Raw genomic sequence first — 23,283 nt, 5'->3', positions numbered from 1 at the left:
TGACTTGCTTGACCTGAGCAATGACTTGACTTGACTTGCTTGACTCTCACCACAGTGACTTGGGACTTGCTTGATACTTGTAAGTCAAGACTTGAGACTTGCTCATGACTTGCACATGTAGGACTTACTCCCACCTCTGGTTCCTGTAACACGAAAATACAACTGGAGTTATGTCAGTGTTTGTTTTATACTGTAACAGATATGAAATAACAATAACGCTCAGTGATTCCAAAGGACAGCACACATCCAATCCATCTTCCACAGCTATTTGAAAAGCAGAGACACAAACTGACATATGAGAGCGATTACATTCACAACCTCTCCACTTTAATGAGTCTAAATGGGTCGAAGGGATCCATAAAGCATTGTCGCCTAAATAAACTTTTCCCTCAACCATATATCTTCTAATCCTTTTAGTGGCCAGCAGCCAGAGATTCAGTGGACACTGCTGAATAATTTATGTACTCCCCACTGAGCTGAAATGAGGACTGAGTCTTGCAGTGTAAAAAATAAAGGTGAAGCTTAAATTGACTTTAAGTTAGCTTCCAAAGAGCTACACATTTATCGGCTGCCCCTCCCCCGCACAACTTTTACTCGTTTCACCATCTGTACTGCAGGATTTATTTGCATAAACTGTGGAGGCTTCAGGGCCTCACCTAATTTGTGCGGGGGAAACAAGATTCAATGGTGAGGGGTGGGGGGAAATCGGAAAACAACTCAGTTTTGATTTTGTTAACAAACTCCGGGCTGTAATTAGGCAGTGCAACATTGTTTCAGAATGTCCATATTTCTTCAATGGAGCCAATTTCCCCATGTAACTTGTCACTTTTTGTTCACAGTGAAAGTGGAGGCCTCTCTGAGCTGCTGCAGTGCATGTGCTCATGTTCCTGACCAGTGGCGTAAAGACATTAAGCAGCACGTTGCCGTTTTGCTCCCGGCTAAAAATCTTCTGAATTTCTATGACTGATTGAACTGGTGCTGCTGACTGCAGGACATAATCGACGGACCTGTGAAGCTTTACAGGAGGCAGAGGCTTAGATCACCGGACAACAGAGTTGTTCACCGTGTGCACAGACAGGGTTAACGTCAGTATGAACAACAGAATTGTGCCAAATCTCCGCCAACTGGCTGCAGCGGTAGACTCCCCTGTGCACATTCTGTGCCCCGTGCACACCCTGGAGAACTGCGCAAAATCAGCTGATCACAATGTTCACACTCTGTGGTCAAGCTGCTGCAGTTTTATTTACACCAAAGTGGAGTGAAACACACAGTTGCAAACTTACTCAGGGTGTTAATGGAAGAGTTTGAAATCAGACAGAGGTGGAAGAAGTACTCAGATGTTGTGTAGGAATACTCTGTTACAGTAAAAGTCCTGCATTCAAAATATTACTCAAGTAAAAGTAGAAAAGTATTATCAAAATATAGTTAAAGTAGCCTACCAAAAGTAAAAGTACTCATTGTGCAGATTGGTCCATTTCAGAATAATAGATATGATATGTTTTATAATGATTGATCATGAAAGTGTTCTCAAAGCTGGTAAAGGTGCAGCTAGTTTGAATGACTTTGTATACTGCAGGGTAGCTTGTGGATTTACTCCAGGTGGAACTAAAGTCTGATTTAACAATTGATTATATTTCACATCATTCATCCACATCTGTAAAGGCACTAAAAGCATTAAATACATGTAGTGGAGGAAAAGTACACCATATACCTCTGAACTGTAGTGGGGTAGAAGTGCAAAGTAGCATCAAAGTCAAGTAAAGTACAAATATCTCAAAATTGTACTTAAGTACAGTACTTGAATAAGTTAGTAACTTCCCACATCTGAAATCAGATGTGACTTCAAGTCATGTGATCATTTCTTAGTATTTGATCCTTCAACTTGGCCTCAGGAAATGTAAGGACTTCACAGTTTTGGCAACACGTTTTGGAGAAAGCAAATCGGAGGCTGAAAAAGAGACTGAGAGGTGCATCTTCATCATCTTCATCATCTAGCAAGAAGTGTAAATAGAGGACAGTGAAGGAGACACTGAGGAGGACCACGCTTCGTGTGGGGTGAGTACCAAACGCTGTCTCCTGGTACTCATCTGAGTAACTCACTCAAAAAGTGATGTGCACCCCTGGATATAATAACCGTGTTTTACTTGAACCTCATCATGACACTAGAGAGGACGGCAGGATTGTAATTTCCTGTGTTCAGTGAATGCAATTATTATGTAAAAGATTATTTCCAAGGCACATTCATCATTATATAACAATATATAACATCATTATAGTTATAAAAAAAATAAGAGAATAAATGAAAAACAGTTATGGGATACTATATGACAGTAAAACAAGAATACAGTTTAAAAGGGGAGTGGTTCGTAAAATATAACAATGAGTTGTTTTTAACTCAGGAAGAACACTGCTCTCTTCAGTGTTGTACAAACAGACACAACAACTATCCTCTGAAGGAGTAGTCCTCTATCGCTGGTGACAAACATGAAAAGCAAACGCTGAGGAACAAGTCAGGAAAATGCCACTGCAGGAAAAAGTCTTTAAGATTGTGACTGCCAGTGAGAAGGTCTTTGGCTGCCCAAACATCCCCCCCCCCCCCCCACACACACACACACACACACACACACACACACACACACACACACACACACACAGACACACACACACACACACACACACACACACACACACACACACACACACACACACACACACACACACACACACACACACACACACACACACACACACACACACACACACACACACACACACACACACACACACACACACAATAACAGCTCCCTGACAACAGATACCTGTATTTTCAAGTGTGATTTAGTTGCTCCATGTGCCCCTCCTCTGCTGCTGTGCCTCAGGGATGTTAGGGACTTCTTACGTTCTACTGTTTTTACATTATTGCCTTTATTGGAACCCACACACTGTGTTCATAGTCATGCTCATCAACCAAGGTGCTTTAAAACAATTTCAAACAACTCAACAACAAATTAACCCATTTATTTTATCTATTTAAAAAATATAAATGTATGTCCCTAATGCCATTCATAACACTACTGCCCTTCAGTTTCTTTCCCTCTGTCCTTACCTTGTCACTTTGCTGAACAGGATATCAGCAGTAAAAGCCGATCATTACGTAATGCAACTTGTATCCACATTTAGCAACACATTAATTGCAGTAGCTAATATTGGAGTGAAACATAACAATATTAAAGGGGATCATTTTAGCTTTTAAGTGGTAAACAAGTGCCAAATTCTATGTTTATCAAAAATATCACACTCAGAGCCCCAGAGGGAGGTAACCAAGTTCACAGTCAGAGCTAATGACACCATCTGGCTGGTGGGTGTGTATCATTCATTAAGACTGACCCTTGAATGTGATTACAATTCACACTTTGAAAAATGTTTTGTGGGAAAATCAAAGTAAAAACTGGGTAACCCATAAATAGACAGTTGGAGATGTGGATGCTGGGGTGCAGGAGAGCCACTGGGCTGCGGGAACCATACTCTGCTGGCTGGAGAAGAGGAGAGGAGGAGAGGAACAGCTGGGCTGTGAGCATTCATGTTGGAGGCTGAACATCTGATCCTACAGAGAGGCAGCGCATGACTCACACCACTGAAAGCTCAGTGGGAGGCGTGCAGCCGACACAATTAGAACACAGAACACACACACATGCACACACACACAGGCACACAAAGCTTCTTGGCTCTCCTTCAGGCCGGGACAGAACAGACTAAAGCAGCGGGGCCTCCAGCCAAATCATGCTGGATTGGAGTTGGTTCCTGTCAGGCCACAGGTTGAGCCGTTTCAACCCCTTCAATCCACCAAGTTGAAAAGGAAACACAGCCTTAGTCAATAGATTAGAGCCGGGCATGATCCATCATAATGGTGGATATGTTAACACAAAAGCTACACATTCATAACCCGCTGGAGGTAAATGGCTGATATGGACGTAGGCGAATACTCATGTGAAGCAAGCAGTGGAGGTGTGTGTAGGAGGGGGGGTTCAGTCACCTCAACACCGAGGTAATGCTGTTGCAGTGAAATTCCTGAATTAACCTTTCACAGTTTGAATAGAAAATGATGAACATGTATGAAAAAAACACATTGCAGAGTAACCCAGCTGGGCCAAGAATTTATAAATAGATAACATACAAATGCACCAAAACACAGATTTTCCAAGCATCAGAAAAAATAAGATTTCCTTTCCCACCAACTACAAAGTCGCAGATCCTGTTCCTGTTTCAGCAAACAGAAATATCTGGATTTTGCTCTTAATCTTATTTTTCAACCTGTATGAACCAAACCTATTATTTTTAAATATGTCTTACTTAAAAGACAACTTTAAGACTGAGGAATAAATATACATTTGAAAAGAAAACCTTGCGGCTTACCGCTTGGGGAGTGATGCTTCCAGATGACGTTGGCCTCGGGCCGGCCCACCCCCAGACACATCAGACTGACCGGGCTGCCCTCGTTCACCGTGACGTCCTTCGATATGTTGGTGATCTTGGCGGGTACTGAGGGGAGAAAGAGAATCATGATTGATGTTTTTTGCTTAATTAATGACACGTGAGCAAAGGGCTCGCTATTCAGCGTGATCAGAACAGTGATGAGGTTAAAAATAACCCCAGGTTGGGGACTCAATTAGCATGAAATTAGCTGACAAACTTGACAGTCCTCGGCTCGCTGTGGTGTTATACATGATTGATTTTCTTCATCCTGTATCCTGCCACACCGCCCATTAGACAAGCATCAGACTGATTTAGAGTAAGATACCATTTCATCTCCCTGACTGGACCAGCTCTGTGTGTGTGTGTGTGTGTGTGTGTGTGTGTGTGTGTGTGTGTGTGTGTGTGTGTGTGTGTGTGTGTGTGTGTGTGTGTGTGTGTGTGTGTGTGTGTGTGTGTGTGTGTGTGTGTGTGTGTGTGTGTGTGTGTCGTGCTGTTGTAAATGTAATTGCCTGAAATCAAGGGTCAATGTTTTCCTTCAATCAATCAATCAATGTTTATGTATATAGCCCAATATCACAAATGCTACATTTGTCTCAGTGGACTTCACAGTTTGTACAGAATATCAGTATGAAAATACGACACCCTCTGTCCTTAGACCCTCACATCGTACAAGGAAAAACTTCCAGAGAAAACCCACAGTTTAAAGGGAAAAATGGGAGGAACCTCAGGGAGAGCAACAGAGGAGGGATCCATCTCCCAGGACGGACAGACGTGCAATAGATGCCGTGTGTAAATTGAAAAGATAATACATTTGCAACATAGGTAGTCCAAATGTTTGGAAATGCATGTGTGTATAATAGGAAGATGAATCCACGAGGATATCCATCCAGGACTTATGATCCAGGACCACAACCACGACTCAAGATCCAGGACTCGCGATCCATGACACAGGACCGCAGGATCATCCATGACTCCGGATCCCGGCGTATATAGACACCAAAAAGAAATACATTTGGGGAAGCTGGGTTAATCGGAACATGAGAGTACACAGGTATAGACAGAGAGAAGGAAGAAGTAAGATGTCCCCCGACAAACTAAGCCTATATCAGCAAAACTAGGGGCTGAATCTAATCAGCCCTAACTATAAGCTTTATCAAAAAGGAAGGTCTTAAGCGCACTCTTAAAAACGGATAGGGTGTCTGCCGCCCGAACACAAACTGGAAGCTGATTCCACAAAAGTGGAGCTTGATAAGAAAAGGCTCTGGCTCCCATTGTACTTTTAGAGACTCTAGGAACAACCAACAACCCTGCATTCTTGGAACGCAATGCCCTAGTAGGACAGTAGGGTATAATGAGTTCTTTAAGGTAAGATGGCGCCTGCCCATTAAGGGCTTTGTAGGCCAGAAGAAGAATTTTTAATTCTATCCTGTGTTCTATAGGGAGCCAGTGTAAGGCAGCCAGAACAGGAGTAATGTGGTCCCTTTTCCTAACTCTGGTTAGTACACGAGCTGCAGCATTTTGAATCAGCTGAAGCGACTTGACTGACTTCTTGGTACACCCTGATAATAAGGAATTACAATAATCCAGCCTTGAAGTAACAAATGCATGGACTAGTTTCTCTGCATCGTTTTGAGGCAAGATATGCCTGATTTTTGGAATGTTACGTAGATGGAAGTAGGCGGTCCTTGAAATTGATTTTATGTGGGTTAAAGGATAAATCCTGATCAAATATAACACCAAGATTCCTTACAGTCTCACTGGAGGCCAAATTAATGCCATCCATAGTTAGTATATCTTTAGATCATTTGCTTCGTAGATTCTTCGGGCCAAGTACAATAACTTCAGTTTTGGTCGTGTTTAACATCAAAAAATGTAAGGTCATCCACGTTTTTAAGTCCTTGAGGCAGTCTTGAATTTGATTTAGATGATTAATTTCATCAGGCTTGATTGATAAATATAGTTGAGTATCATCCGCATAACAATGAAAGTTTACAGAATGATTCCTTATAATATTGCCTAACGGAAGCATATATAGTGTGAACAAAATAGGTCCAAGCACTGAGCCCTGTGGCACTCCATGGCTAACTTTGGTTTGCATGGAAGGTTCATCGTTGACACGTACAAACTGAGAGCGTTCAGATAGATAGGACCTAAACCAGCCTAAAGCAGTTCCCTGTATGCCAACTAAGTGCTCTAGTCTTTGCAATAGGATATCATGGCCGAGAGTATCAAATGCAGCACTAAGATCGAGCAAGACAAGAATAGAGACAAGTCCCTTGTCTGAGGCTATTAGAATGTCATTTGTGACTTTAACCAGAGCTGTCTCTGTGCTATGTTGTGTTCTAAAGCCAGACTGAAAATCTTCAAATAAATCATAGTTTTTTAAGTAATCACACAGCTGTTTTGCGACTGCTTTCTCAAGAATTTTTGAGAGGAACGGAAGATTAGAAATAGGTCTATAATTGGCTAAATCCTCTGGATCGAGGTTGTGCTTTTTAAGAAGCGGTTTTATCACTGCTACTTTGAATGATTGTGGAACATAGCCTGATAATAAAGACATATTCATAATATTTAATAAAGAAGTGCTAATTAATGGAAAAACTTCTTTTAACAGCTTAGTTGGAATCGGGTCTAAGATACACGTTGATGGTTTAGAAGAGAGAATCATTGAATTTAATTGTTCAAGGTTTATGGCTGAAAAGCATTCTAGTTTACAATCTAGTGTAATATTATAACTTACGTTTCCGGGAGCTGTTGATAATACTATACTGGTCAAAGGCAAGAGGTCATTGATTTTGTTTCTAAGAGTAACAATTTTATCGTTAAAAAAGCACATAAAATCATTACTACTGAGTTCTATGGGAATAGAAGGCTCAGTCGAGCTGTGGCTCTCTGTCAGCCTGGCTACAGTGCTGAAAAGAAATCTTGCATTATTCTTATTCTCATCTATTAATGAAGAGTAGTACGCTGCTCTCGCTTTACGCAGTGCTTTCTTATATTCATTGAGAGTTATATGCCAAAATAAACGAGATTCTTCAAGTTTAGTGGAACGCCATATCCTTTCAAGTTGTCTCGACTTTTGCTTTATTTTGCGAGTTTCGGCATTATGCCATGGAGCTAATCTATGTTGTTTTATTTTCTTCTTTTTCAAAGGAGCAACAGAGTCTAATTTTATTCGCAGCGCATCTGTACTATCAACAACATGATCAATTTGGGGTGGTGTACATTTTGTATAAGTTTCCTCCCTTACATGCAGACATGCTATCGAGTTAAGTATTGGTGGAATCTCTTGCTTAAATTTGGCTATAGCACTAACAGATAGGTTTCTGCTGCAGGAGCTTTTGACTAATGCTTTGTAGTCTAGTAACAGTACTTCAAAAGTTACTAAGAGATGGTCGGATAAAGCAGGATTATGCGGTTCGACTAATAGTTGCTCAATTTCAATACCAGAAATCAGAACATGGTCGAGAGTGTGATTATAGCAGTGGGTTGGTTTATTTACACTCTGACAGAAACCAACATAATCTAATATAGAGTTAAATGCAACAGTAAGGCTATTTTTATCATCGTCAACATGAATATTAAAGTCACCTACGATAATTACTTTATCTGTTTTAATTACCAAAGCTGATAAAAACTCAGAGAATTCTGATAAGAATTCTGAATAAGGACCTGGTGCACGGTACACTGTAACAAATAAGATTGGCTGCAAAGTTTTCCAGGTCGGATGCGTAAGACTAAAAACGAGGCTTTCAAAGGAGGTATAATTTAATTTTTGTTTAGTATTGATAAGTAAACTTGAGTCAAAGATTGCTGCAACTCCACCTCCTCGGCCCGTGCCTCGGGCAATATGAGTATTGATATGGCTGGGTGGAGTGGCCTCATTTATGCTGACATATTCTTCATGTCTCAACCAAGTTTCAGTGAGACAGCATATATCAATATTATAATCTGATATTAAATCATTTACCAATATTGCTTTAGATGCTAGAGATCTTATGTTTAAGAGACCACATTTAATCATCCTGTTTTGTTGCACTTTAGTAGTTGTTACATTTACTTTTATTAGGTTATTATGTATGACACCTCTATTAGGTTTTTACCTTAAATTGTCCTTGGGCAGACACACACACCGTTAATATTGGGTATTTTATTGGGCTCGGGATTCCTATGGATGACTGCCGAGGAGAGAGCGCAGAGAAGCGTGTAAGACTGCGACTCTGCCTCCTGGTCTCAACTCCAGTTTGTCATTTTAGTCCACAAAGCCCTGAAATGTTTGCCGAAATTAGATTTGCACCTTCCAAAGTAGGATGAATGCCGTCTCTCTTAATCAGACCAGGTTTTCCCCAGAAGGCTGTCCAATTATTCACGAAGCCCACATTGTTTGCTGGGCACCACCAAGACAACCAGCGCTGAAATGATGACATGCGGCTATACATGTCATCATTGATCAGATTGGGGAGGGGACCAGAGAAGATTACGGTGTCCGACATTGTTTTAGCATAACTACACACCGACGCCACATTAAGTTTGGTGCATTCTGATTGGCGTAAACGAACATCATTACCACCGACGTGAATAACAATCCTACTGTATTTACGTTTATTTTTAGCCAGCAGTCTAAGATGCGCCTCAATGTCGCCCGCTCTGGCCCCCGGAATGCATGTGACTGTGGAGGCTTCGGTCCCTAAATTCACGTGTCTCATAATAGAGCTACCAATAACCAGAGTTGGCTTCTCAGCGGGTGTCTCGCTGAGTGGGGAATATCTGTTAGATACGTGAACGGGTTGGTGGGGACCTGCGGGTTTCGCGTTATGCCCCTTCTGAACAGTCACCCAATCTCCCTGCTGCTCGGGAGTTGCCGGGGGACGGCTAAGAGGAGCTACCTTTTGCCGGTCCGCACCGGCTAACATGGGCTTTAATGTAGCTGAGTTATTTTCTAAGATGCGGAGCCGGGCTTCTATGGCTATTATTCTCGCCTCCAACCTAACAACTATACTACATTTAACACATGTATCGGTACCAGACAAGGAGGTAGGGAAGTAACCAAACATGAGACAGTTAGAGCAGGAAAGAGGGTGGGGAAAGAGCCATGGCTAGCTATCAAGCTAAAGTAGCTACCGTTAGCAAACCCGAAAAGAGTGTAGGCAACTGTGGAGTTACAGTCGCTAAGAGAAGGAGAGTTGTGAGTGCTTAAGCTGTAGTAACGTGTGATTACAACGTCAGGCAGTTGCCGTGATCAAGAGTTTTAAAACGATCGATTAAGTTAAGATAATAAGCTATCAGCAACAGAACAGGCACACGGGATACCCGGAGATGACAACAACAACCGGAAGTTACAACATGCTTACCGCAATAGTGGTCCGTGTAGAAACAGCGGCTTTTTCCTTCTTCACTGTAATTTAATGGCGTCTTGAATTTTAAGATCTTTAGTGAAACGGACAAGACAGCAGTTCATTGAAGATAATTCCACATTAACTTATTCCTTGTGGCTCCAGACAGTTTAGCTATGTATTTAAATAAAATCTAAATTATTTAGATTTTTGCAACTTAGAAAATGGTTGGAGTTTTACAGTAGACACAACCAGCAATCGTATTGTCATTACATTTATATTTATTTAGGGCAACTATACAACACTGGATATTTACTTTTAATTGTTTTGTTTTTTAAATCAAATTGTGACGCAGAATGAGGTCTTCACTCTGTATGCACAAGGTCAGCTTGGTGCACAGACACCAATATTGCTAGGGTAGTAAATTAGAAGTGCATTAAGTGGTACTTTCCCTTTTTATGAATAAATAATAATTTAAACCAATGGGACCTTTTTTATTTCAGAGCAGTTTACCCACAGGACTAAAAGGTGTCATAGTGTTGTTCACAGCCTTGACAATTAATGATGTTAAAGCTTGAGGTTAAATATGATTAGGAGTGCTATTATTTAATAACATCATGTAAAACATAATTTAACAACACAGACATATAATAACTAATATATTAAATATTGATAGAACAAATGCTTTGATTTATATATTTTAAATATAAATACAATGTGATGAATAAATGCATGTTGTGTGCCAGCGGATCAGGGTTGCATGTCATTGACCTTTGAGTTTAACCATGAATTACCATGCAATGCTAAAGCTCAATTGGTTTATTTAGGACACTGTGTGTGCAGATTTCACCGAATTGTAATAGGGTAGTTGAAAGCAAAAACTATTTTAAATAAAAAAATATTAGGGTCATATTAATATTATTGTTTTCAACTAACCTAATACGGTTATGTGAAATTTGTTGACATTTTACCCTTAATAAAAGCCAACGTTTCAGTTGTTTCAGTGCCCTTAGTTGCAGCATGACTATATGTCTCCTTTAGATGAAATAAATGAGCTATGGAGTCCCTCTTTAGGTAATTACTTGTAGCTGATGCTCCATTTCTCCCCACACATTACACATTAAGGATGCACCCTGGATAAGATAACAGAACTGCTGAAAAAATGAAATGTATTATGAGGAGGACAATTACACGCAACAGTCATTCCCTAAAATTAAACTGTGCAGCGCTGAGTTTAGCGACAGCCATTTAGAATAGATTGCCTTCATCCCAACAAATAAATCTGCTCAACAGGGTCACACACATTATTTTTGAAATAAAACATATTCACAGCAACACTCTTTAATAACCATGGTTAACAAATGGAGAATTGATCTAAAATTCATTGTTTTAACAGTGTTTTGGATGCACACATCTTTATGATACAGTATATGCCATGGATGTGTACATTTATTACATTGTATTCAACATTTTTAAGTAATCTTTCGTAACATATTAATTAATGTTTCATAGAAAGATGGACCAGACATTTGTAGCACTTGGTTAATTTAAATCTTGCACCTGTAACCACACTCAACTTGGTGATGAAGTGTACTCACACATGTGTACACTATTCATCACGACTGCAGTGAGGTGGGAAGTAAAACACTAGAAGTCAGCACAAACAAAATGATACTGTTGAAGATGCAGAAATGTAATGTGGTGTTCTTCCATTCCTTTTATCATTACCTGCAGACCACTTGGTCTTAGCAAAGTATTCACAAGAACAAGTAACACCCATTTGCAAAGTGTTGCTTTAGCCTTTGCCCTTTTCTACATGAATACTCAATAGAAAAAGTGAATTTCAATGCAAGTTAACAGAAGGTTGACAGTTGGCGGAACATACATGTGGCATCCAGCTTCCTTTTCTGGACTGACTGAGGCTTCGTCTGCCTCCACCTTATCTGTGCTGTGTGGAATTATAATACACAGAAACCCAGGTCATTGGTGCATTTCCCAATGATGTGGAATTTTACCAAGCACATGTGTATGTATTTGTGTATCTAACATCAAAATGTGTCTTTTGTTGCGGGGCAGAATATCTCACTTGGACTAATATTAACCCTCCTGTTGTGTTAGGGTCAAATCTGACCGATTTACTACTTTCATCAATCATAAATATTGTGTTTTACATTTGATCGCCTCAAGGCCTTGTGATATCCTAAACAGTAAGCATTGTTGATCACCACTGTCATTGAATTTTTAGTGCTTTTTTTGGTCAATTTAGTTAAACCTATTGAATGAGTAACCTTAGATGATGTTCATCCATCGGACACATCCAATCGGAGGGTTAAGTCTGATGTTAAACCTATATTCATAGAAAAAAAATAATAAATTGAAACCTTTTTGATAATTAGGCAATTGAAAAAAACAAACATTAATTGATTAATGGATACAAAATAGCACACTGAGGGGCTCACCCAAAGAGACAAATATTTTCATTATCCATGTCTGTTTTAATGGGATTGTCTCTTTTTATCTCTTCCCTGATCTTCAAAGATAAATAATGTTAACATTTGCTTCACTTGTTCCAGAACATCTAGACTAAACATATTTGACTGTAAAGAGTTTTACAACACAATTCCTTTTGATGCTGTTCTTCAAAAGTGGTCTTGTCCTGTTGTTGTCCCTTAAACCATAACATCATTCCTTTTCCCACCAACATCTGTTCCGAACACATTCTGCTGAACCTAGCCAGTGTATATTCAAATTAAAACCCCCAAAAGGTTTCAAAAGCTTCTATAATGCAACCAACTGCAACACGAGAGTTGCTGATGTGTGTGGTTATGTGATGAATGATCAGCTGGTGTAGTGTAAGGTGATAATCTATTTTGTAGGCATGAGCGGGGGATTTCTACAGCAATGTTGGTATTCGGTCCATATGCTGTATATCTGCCACAGTCCTCCAGATACTGTATGTTGGATTGCACCACCAGGAGAGTGGAAAACCTTTTGATTTCTTAATATTGGTAGGTCTGTACAGATTTAGAGACTAAGATCCAACCACAGTCCCTTCACAGTCAATATTGTAACTAAATGAATATCATTTATAATTTTTTTATAAACTACTAATACTGTAAAGTGGGAATAGTTTCCAAAATGTTCCGTAAACTAGGACCTGTAAGGATAGCTGTGAATCAATCCAATATCTTTCCTGCCAAACCTGATGGCAGAATGCTATGAAGAGACCTCCACAATCATCTTCCATTTACAGCAATTAGACTTGTCAAAGTCTGCTCCATTATTCACCAGTAGTTTTCCATTCACCTGTCTCACCTGTTTTCCACACCCACTCGTTAGCTCACTCTCTTTCTCTTCTGCACCCATTAGCTTCTGCCAGTATTTAAACCCGCACCTTACACACACTCTTTGCCAGATTGTACTTTGCCTCATGCTTGTCTTTCCCGCGTCTGATACTAGATTGACAACCATGTTCCGACCCTGCCTGTCCCCGATCTGCCTGCTCTGCCTGTTCCCTGATCCTGCCTGTCCCTCGACTATCCTGTCTGGCCTGTTATCCGACCCTGCCTGTATCTACGCTGACCGCCTCGCTTACTCCCTGACTCTCTGCCTGTCCCTGACTCACCTTCTGCCCGCTGGGATTTACCCCAGAGCCTCGGGTGGGGACTCCGGCGCGCTATGCCGAGGAACCGGAGGGCTGCAGCCCATTTCTTACGAACTGTTCTATCCTGTTTGCGCTGCAGCCACACACTTTTGCTTCTGAAGCTGCTCGTGTGGCGTTCACGGTCAATCATTTGACTGGGAAAGCCCGACTGTGGGGCACAGTGGAATGGGAGCAGCAAACACCCGCCTGCTCTTTGTTCCCCGCTTTTTCCGCGGAGCTGCGCAAGTTGTTTGGACCCGTGTCTGTGGGTCCAGATGCTGCAGGAGGACTACTGAACCTGAGCCAGGGTAATGGATCTGTGGTGGATTATGCCATTGAGTTTCGCACCCGGGGCCGCCTCAGCAACTGGAATTCTCCCGCCCAGTGTGACGCCTATCTGCGTGGTTTGGCGGATTACATAAAAGACGAGCTGGTGTCGTTTGATCTGCCCAATTCACTGGATGGGTTGATTGAGCTGACTTCCCGCATGGATCGGCGCATCCAGACACTTGAGACGGGAGCGACGATCGGAGGGAGTTCAACATGCCTGGGCGCCCGACGTCCGAGTTTGACTGCGACTCCTCACCTCACTCCAGAGCCGCAACCAGGGGGGGATGAGCCCATGCAGGTGGGTCGCACCAACCTCACTTTGGAGGAACGTGAGCATCGCAGATATCGTAACGTGTGTCTCTACTGCGGCCGGGCCGGCCATTTTGTTTCTCACTGCCCGGTAAAAGGCAAGGCTCAGCAGTAATGGGGAACATACTGGTGAGCCAAACCCCTGGATTTGTTCCCGCTCAGCGACCATTGAGCCACGCCAGGTTGCAATTACCGGATAGCTCTCAGGCTCTTGCAGTTTTTATTGACTCTGGTTCGGACGCGAATATTATGGACGAGAAGCTTATGCTGCAGTTGGGAATAGACCGGGTTCTTTTGTCTCGCCCAGTTCCAGCCAACGCCTTAGACGGTCACCTGCTGGGGACAGTGACTCATCAGACTGTACCCGTCCACATGCTCCTGTCTGGGAACCATCACGAAACTATTCAGTTTCATGTTCTCCGGTCTCCACATATTCCGCTGATCCTGGGTTATCCATGGCTCCGCCGCCACAACCCTAACATTGACTGGGAGACGGGAGCCATTTTGGGTTGGAGTCCTTCTTGTCATCTGATCTGCCTGAAACAGGCTGCCGCGCCTCAGCGTTCGGTGAACCCCAGCCAAGTTCCAGATGTTACAGGGGTTCCACCGGAATATCTGGACTTCAAGGAAGTATTCAGCAAGTCGAGGGCTACTTCCTTACCACCACACCGGCCCTACGACTGTGCCATCGACCTGCATCCCGGCACCAGCCCTCCCAAGGGTCGATTGTACTCCCTGTCTGCTCCGGAAACGGTTTCCATGGAGCAGATATCAATGACTCTCTGGCGGCTGGGATTATTCGCCCGTCCTCATCACCTGCTGGCGCGGGGTTCTTCTTTGTGGAGAAGAATGACAAGACCCTAAGGCCCTGTATCGATTTTCGGGGTCTTAATGACATTACGATCAAGAATCGATACCCACTGCCTCTTATCTCTTCTGCTTTTGAGTTGCTGCAGGAAACAACCATATTCACCAAGCTGGACTTGCCTAACGCGTACCATTTGGTAAGTATTCGCGAGGGGGATGAGTGGAAGACCGCTTTCAACATCACCTCGGGGCACTACGAGTATCTAGTCATGCCTTTTGGGCTTACCAACGCCCCTGCAGTATTCCAGGCGTTGGTAAATGATGTGCTCCGAGACATGTTGGACTGACACGTGTTTGTTTACTTGGATGACATCCTGATCTTTTCCAAGACTCTGAAAGAACACGTGCATCACGTCCAGGCGGTTCTCAGCAGATTGCTGGAGAACTCGTTGTTTGTTAAAACGGAGACGTGCGAGTTTCACACATCCTCTGTCTCTTTTCTGGGATACATCGTGGGACAGGGGAGCATCGAGATGGATCCTTCCAAGGTTGATGCAGTCACTTCCTGGCCGGTTCCAGAATGCCGGAAGCGGCTAAAACTGTTCCTCGGGTTTGCCAACTTCTACCGGAGGTTCATTCGTGGATACAGTACCTTGGCCGCTCCTCTCACAGCCCTGACCTCCTCTAAGGTTATGTTCCAGTGGTCCTCCTCGGCTGAGGAGGCGTTCCAGAACCTTAAGGCCAGGTTCACCTCCGCCCCCATCCTCCGAGTACCCGATCCTGAAAGACAGTTTGTTTTGGAGGTGGATGCTTCTGATATGGGTGTGGGAGCCATCCTGTCTCAGCGAGCAATGAACAGCCAACAATTCCATCCCTGTGCTTTCTTTTCAAGGCGTTTGACTCCAGCGGAAAGAAATTATGATGTGGGAAACCGGGAGCTGCTAGCAGTGAATTTGGCTCTGGAGGAGTGGCGTCACTGGCTCGAGGAGACCAGTCAACCTTTCCTGGTGTGGAACGACCACAAGAATTTGGAGTACATCCGGTCGGCCCGCAGACTGAATTCCCGACAGGCTAGATGGGCCCTTTTCTTCACTCGGTTCAATTTCTCCCTCTCCTACCGCCCTGGTTCTTGGAACATTAAGGCTGACGCTCTTTCTCGTCGGTTTGGAGAGGGAGGTAACATTCCCAGGGGCTTGGACACCATCCTTCCGACTCCTCAGCTCGTTGCCGCCCTCATCTGGGAGGTGGAGGAGAGGGTCAAGGCCGCCCAGCAGGACCAGCCGGGACCTATTGCTGTCCTCCGAACCGCCTGTTCGTTCCGCAGACGTTGAGGTCTGATGTTATCCAGTGGGCTCATAACTCCAGACTCACCGGCCATCCTGGGATCCAACGTACATGGGAGGTAGTCCAGCAAAGGTTCTGGTGGGCAACACTTAAGGAGGACACCAGGGAATTTGTTAATGCCTGCCCTGTTTGCAATCAAAACAAGTCTTCTCACCAAGCTCCTGCTGGTCTCCTACGACCTCTGCCTATCCCTCATCGCCCCTGGTCTCACATTTCTCTGGACTTTGTTACTGGTCTGCCACCGTCCAACGGACACAATGCCATCTTGACGGTGGTAGACCGATTCAGTAAGATGGCTCATTTTGTGCCGATACCCAAGCTCCCTTCAGCTAAAGAGACGGCGGAGCTGGTCCTGCTCCATGTGTTCCGGCTCCATGGGCTGCCTAATGATGTGGTTTCCGATCGTGGTCCTCGATTTACCTCGGTGTTCTGGAGGGAATTCTGCACGCTCGTTGGGGCCACGGTCAGTCTGTCATCCGGTTTCCATCCGCAATCCAACGGTCAGACAGAAAGAAAGAACCAGGAGATGGAGACAACCTTACGCGTATAGTCTCCAAGCACCCAGCGGCCTGGGCTAAACAACTGCTCTGGGTCGAGTACGCCCACAACACTCTGGTCAGTTCGGCCACCAAGCTGTTCCCATTTCAGTGTGCTTACGGGTTTCAACCCCCTCTGTTTCCGGCCCTGGAGAGGGAGGTTACCTGTCCGTCCAGGCTTTCATCCGTCGTTGTCAACGGACCTGGAATCAAGCCCGGAGAACTCTTGTTTGTTCGGCCAACCGGTACGCCTTCTCTGCCAATCGCTGACGTTCCAAAGCACCTGTCTACCAGGTGGGCCAAAAGGTATGGCTTTCCTCCCGGGATATTCCTTTACGGGTGGATTCGAAGAAGCTTGCACCTAGATTCATTGGACCTTTTGAGATTGTCAGGATAATCAATCCCACAGCAGTAAGGCTAAGACTGCCTCGGACTCTGCGGATCCATCCGACCTTCCACGTTTCCAGGATCAAACCTGTCCGAGAGAGTGCCTTGGTTCCTGCGGTCCCTACCCCACCACACCCCCCCCCGGATGATTGACGGCGGGCCTACGTACACTCTCCGACGACTTATTCGTTCCCGTCGCAGAGGAAGAGGAGTCCAGTACCTGGTGGACTGGGAGGGTTACGGCCCTGAGGAGAGGGCTTGTCTTCCAGCTCGTCATGTGTTGGACCCCGACTCATCAGGGAGTTCCATCGGCGTAATCCTGAGCAACCGTCTAAGACCGTCACGTCGACGGGCAGAAACACGGAGAGTCTCTCCTCTTACCGTCAGCTCTTCAGAGGAGGACAGTGAGGGGCCGGCTTCTGATGAGGACTCAGATTCCCACAGGGGGCAGGAGAGGGAGGCCGAAATAACTTTTTCAGATGAGTATTAGTCCCACCTCCCACCCTCCTCTGTAGATTAGCATTTAGGGACGTCAGAAGCCGTCCATTAAGGGGGGGATTCTGTCATAGTCTGTTCCATTATTCACCAGTAGTTTTCCATTCACCTGTCTCAACTGTTTTCCACACCCACTCGTTAGCTCACTCTCTTTCTCTTCTGCACCCATTAGCTTCTGCCAGTATTTAAACCCGCACCTTACACACACTCTTTGCCAGATTGTACTTTGCCTAATGCTTGTCTTTCCCGCGTCTGATACTAGATTGCCTACCCGGTTCCGACCCTGCCTGTCCCCGATCTGCCTGCTCTGCCTGTTCCCTGATCCTGCCTGTCCCTCGACTATCCTGTCTGGCCTGTTATCCGACCCTGCCTGTATCTACGCTGACCGCCTCACTTACTCCCTGACTCTCTGCCTGTCCCTGACTCACCTTCTGCCCGCTGTCCTCCGGTGCTTTAAACTGCTCGGTTGGTATTCCTCAGATCCAGTGGAATCTCCAATAAAGTTTATTACCAATTCTCCTTGGTTTCTCGAGTGCTGCATTTGGGTTCTCCTTAAGGCTGTGACAAGAATTGTGGCACAGAACTAATGTGGTAATGATTATTTGAGGGCCCAATGCAATGCCTGGTTCCTCTAAGGAAGGCTCTGAACAGGGGACGAGGAGGCCTGTTGTTTGGAGGCGAAGCAGCCCCCCCCCCCCCCTCAGACACACTGACCCCCGGCAGAGATGAATGAACAGTGTATGGGGGGGGGTGACTGACGGTCCTCCAGCTTAATAATGCCAGTGGCAAGGTGATTAGAAAAACAACTCTCCTGCCACCGAGGCTGCTGGGGGATGTGACTGGGGCCGGGGACACGTCACTCTTCATGTCGGCACAGCCAAGGAGCTGCAGCCAACAATTAATTAGAAAATAGAAATAGAGGCGCTTCCCAAAGATAAAAAGGATACTTTCTCTGGGTGAGTATTTTATCTACAGTTTGCTGTCATTGTGCTGGTAAACACAGAAAGAAGTGAAATATTGACTTTAATTAATTGTTTTACCAAAAAAAAATCACATAACTGTATTGGGTTAGTTGAAAGCCATTATATTAACTTGAACCTAATATTTTTTTTATTTAAACATAATATTATTGCTTTCAAACAACCTAATACAGTTATGATAAATCTGTTGACATAATACATTTAATTGGAGTCAACGTTTCAGTTATTTCAGTGTGCTTCATTCACACAGAGGGCAGAAGTTTGACATTTCTGTTAGAATATGAATAATACCTTAATGGCAATCCTCCAGTCAGACAATACAATGGTGACGTATGTGGGAGATTTTTTAAGCTTCAACTTTTGAGAATAAAGAAAAAGTGTTAAGAAAGTCAGAGCAATTCAAAACAAGAAGTTTTGACAGGAGGCTGGGTAGCATCATCATGCCTGTGACAAAAGGGTGATGCTATTCTGGTATTCAAATAATTTACTTCGGTAAGGAAAAAACATAGCATAGAAATATCAAACGTAGGAAGTAAAAGGGTACAAATGTATATTTAGAAAAATGTACTTGAACTTGAATTGTAACTGCTAATAGCCAATATGTCCCCCTTAAGTAAGTACCTGTCATGCTTCAACACTGAGATTGTAGCAGTTTTTAAACCAAAGGCTAAAATCAAGAATGATACCATTAATGCCCCTTTCCACCAAACCGGTTGCAGTTCAAGATCCGTTCTTGTGCTTTTCTGGTGCTTAACTGGTTCTTCTCTGTAGCCCCACTTGTGTTTCCACCGCCCAGAGCCCGACTGGTGTTGCTCACGGCAGAGTTTAGTCTCCCGTTAACTCACGGCAGAGTTTATTCTTCCGTTAACTCACGGCAGAGTTTAGTCTCCCGTTAACTCACGGCAGAGTTTATTCTCCCGTTAACTCACGGCAGAGTTTATTCTCCCGTTAACTCACGGCCGAGTTTAGTCTCCCGTTAGCTCACGGCAGAGTTTAGTCTCCCGTTAACTCATGGCAGAGTTTAGTCTACCGTTAACCAGCAGTGGGGGACCTTTAGCATACATTTTCAACTAACAGGGAGTCCCATTGACTTGCATAGAGCTCCCTGGTTGGTAATAGACGAGTTGGGATCGCGGAGAAATGCTCTCCGCAGACCCATTCTCACAGCGTTATAAACCTTTTTCTTACTCAATATCAAGCCACACTTGTTGTTTGTACTTCGGCGTTTGTGTGTGCTCAGGATGAGTTTTCCGCTGTCTCGCTGTATCGCCGACCCGGAAACCACACCAGTAAGCCAGCTCACTGAGCAGCGAGCCTTGCAACGTCCCAACCAATCAGAGCACACTGGGCTCCAGGGAGGGGGGGGCAGGAGCTCCAACAAGCCGTTTAGGACAGAGAGTGAATACCTGGTGAATACACATAATTTACAGATATGCTGTATGAGAAACCAATGTGAGTTTGGAAAATTGCACAATATAAATCTATTCTAGTAGACCTCAACAATGGAATTATGATCAGTAGAAATGGCCACGACATGGCACCTTTAAATTCCCATAAATGTCCAAGAGAAAAAGACAATTTCTCACATATTATTATGGCCCAAATAGTAAGCACATCACCTTAATCACCACCTTACAAGCATCTTATGGCACATGTGTAAAATACGTGGCATTCACTCTTTTTCACAGTTGGGGAGATGACTGGCGCTGCATGGAGTCCACCATAGAGGTGTATAATGGAGTGTACCCACTTAGGTTCACTCTCATTTAAATGTTCATCACTCAGTCTTGTTCTGTATTTAGATCTCATGACATTCATGTCAGAAAAAGCTGCTTCACAAAGGCATGTAGAATATATTTTCAGTGCTGCTTGGTGAATGTTCTTCTAGTTTTCTGGGTCCACAAGGCTCCAGAAATGTTGTGAGTTTTGCCGGGACTTAAGCTGAACATGATTTTGGAGATTTATAACCTCCATCTCCACAGGATTGACACTGAACAGTTCAGCCATCTTCCTCTTTTTCTTCGTCTTGACATGAAATTATAAACCATAATAAATCAATTGTGTAGGTCTAGCCTCCCTATATCTGTGTGTGAAAGTGTTCCATCCTCAAAAACAAAAAACTAATACTTCTGCAGTCTAGCTGCAGCTTCTAGCAATGGTCTTATGTTAAAAAAGGACACTGAATGTCTTGAATGTGGCATCACAAACATGACTTGACAACACAGCAGACAACAGGAGTATTATAAACAGCATTATAAAAACAACAATACTGCATGTGGGTGCACACTTATTCTCTGTATTACTGTTACATACATTTCATGAATGTATGAGATTAAGTTAGCTTCATCATATCTCAATCAGTGATTAAGTGAATAATAACATTTCTATGAGGCTATTATCAGCCTGTCACTCATTACTTTTAGGGAGGGGGCGGGGTTCGGAGGAACACAGGAGATGGTGATCGCGGAAGCTTTTTTCCTCCTGCCTTCACAAACTTTACACAAGTATTTATCAACGGAAAATAGTACAATCCAAGACTTGATTAAATCCACCAAAAACCTGACATGGTGCTAACGCGAGTATTTTTAAAACACAAATCCATGTGTGTCTGAGCCGCAGTGACACGGACAGATTCAGGTGCATTTATTGTTGTCTGATTTTTTCTACACAGTCTGTGAACCGCTAGCGGCGAGCTACTGAAAAGCTGCCCGCGAGCTACCGGACCCCTGCCCTAGAGAGAACAATCTGGGAGTCGCCAGGGTAAGTAAGAGCAATCTTGTTGAGTCCATTCTGTCATAAGACAGCAACCGTTCAGCTAAATAAGAGCTACACCATGAAGTTCTTTAAATATAACTGGTGAAAAATCCACCTATGAAAGTGAGAATGTACCAGTGGAGAGAGGCAAAAACGAGTCATGTGATTTTGTCTTTTATTATTTGTTATAAAGCTGAATAGCTGCATTTTGTACCAGTGAGGTATTTTTATGGCTTAACATTGAATATAATTGTTCACAACATAAAAGCATGAATGACCTGCTTATAAACTGCTCTTTATTTGACAAAAAAACAAGATTGAATAACTTTTTTGTACTTGACCCGATTGTAAAAAGGACAAGGACATGAAACTCAACGGAATGAAAACTAAAAAACTCCATTTGGATTTCAGAAAGCACAGAAAAAATACCACACTGTGATTCAACGGGGAGGAAGCAGAGGTGGGTGGCTTCAAGTTCCTGAAAGTTCACATATCTGCAGACCTGACTTTGAGTCTGTCGTCTCCTGCCTGGTTTAAGAAGGCTCAACAGCGCCTGTCTCCACTATGTAGAGTATCCTGACCTACTGTTGTTCAGCCTTGTACTCTCACCCCATCAACCCCATTACACCCGGTTTACCACCCTCCACTCAGGCAGCGTCAGAATTATTCACATGTGGACAAACAGGCATGGTTCAAAAACCCATACCTGCTGAACCAATGCTTGCTAAAAAGCTTATATAATAAAAGTTTAAAATCAAGTCAATCCATTAAAATGAATTCATTGTTAAATTAAAAGAATCAGCAAGGAGCATTAAACGGGCCCTTGCCCATATATGCTCGTCAAGTGTACTGGCAAAATGGTGGTCAACGCAGCCATGCACACTGAAACTGTAACCCTGCATCGAAGAGTCCCACAAGAATCTGACACAACCATTTCATGAGTTATATAAGGGGGTGGGGCTAAAGTGTAGGGGGAGGGGCCAACCTTCAAAGATGAGAGAGGAACTCTGTTTGTTGATGCCTATAAAAGAGTTAGTGAAAAACTATTTATAAGCTACGAAAACGGAATATTTAAAATATAAGGGGCTTTCTAATGAAACAGGAAATCCTTGGTAAGGGCAATGATCTCTCCCACAAGAGTTTGTGAAAAACCCTTTATATTTTATGAAAGATGCAGGTCTTAAATTAAGTGCACCGATGCCTTCCATAGGTTTTGTATGACAAATGGTTTATGGGTTAGAGTTTAGGGTGGAAGGGATAAACCATAGACTGTACAGTGGCGTTTTCTCCTGGAGGCCAAGGGAAGCCAGGCTTCCCCTGTTTTTTCGGATTGTAGTTATAATTTTAATAAATAAATAAAAACACTTCGTTTAGTTTCGAAAATTCTTTGTTGTGTGTTGCTGCCGGCCTGTCTGTCCCCCATTCTCATTGAGTATTTTACAAAGAGTGAAACAGCGCCCCTCTAGATGTTATGGTGAAACAGTAGATTGCACTCTCTGTTGCGAAAGGAGGCCAGCCGAAATTTGCTTCCCTTGGTGAAAAAAAATGGAGGGATTGACCAATCAGATGAGGCTCACGTCGTGCCCCTGCCAACCTGTGATTGGTCAGGGCCATGCCAAGGGAAGACAGAGGCGGCTGGCTTCCCTTGCCTCACAATCCAATCAAATCGCATCAACTTAGTGGTGCAGTGACGCGTTCCAAAAAGCGGAAGTAAGCTGCGCTCGGTTTCCCTCGACAAAATAGCAATGGGATTTCTCCATAGGATTTTGGAAAATAGCTCGAAAAAAGGTCAGTGGAAAACGAACCTGTTAGGTAAATGCACGTTTTGTTCAGTCGGATAATATCCACATGTCTACCCTACTTTTATAATTTTCGAATCATAAATCTAATCG

At 43.5% G+C, this 23,283-nt stretch overlaps 1 protein-coding gene across 2 annotated transcripts in view; it reads right to left on the bottom strand.

Moving 5' to 3' along the window:
* opcml (opioid binding protein/cell adhesion molecule-like) overlaps positions 1-23,283 on the bottom strand; it is a 641,537-nt gene that overhangs the window by 127,572 nt on the left and 490,682 nt on the right. For both annotated transcript variants that reach the window (XM_079651662.1, XM_079651661.1), the window contains one exon: positions 4,414-4,539. In XM_079651662.1, coding sequence (XP_079507788.1) covers positions 4,414-4,539 — 126 coding nt within the window. The remainder of the gene's footprint in view (positions 1-4,413; positions 4,540-23,283) is intronic.

Source organism: Notothenia rossii (genome assembly GCF_949606895.1).
Source record: "Notothenia rossii genome assembly, chromosome: 9".
Classification (NCBI taxonomy): Eukaryota; Metazoa; Chordata; class Actinopteri; order Perciformes; family Nototheniidae; genus Notothenia; species Notothenia rossii.
Note: the sequence above shows the minus strand (reverse complement) of the source record. Positions and strands in the feature narration are given on the sequence as shown.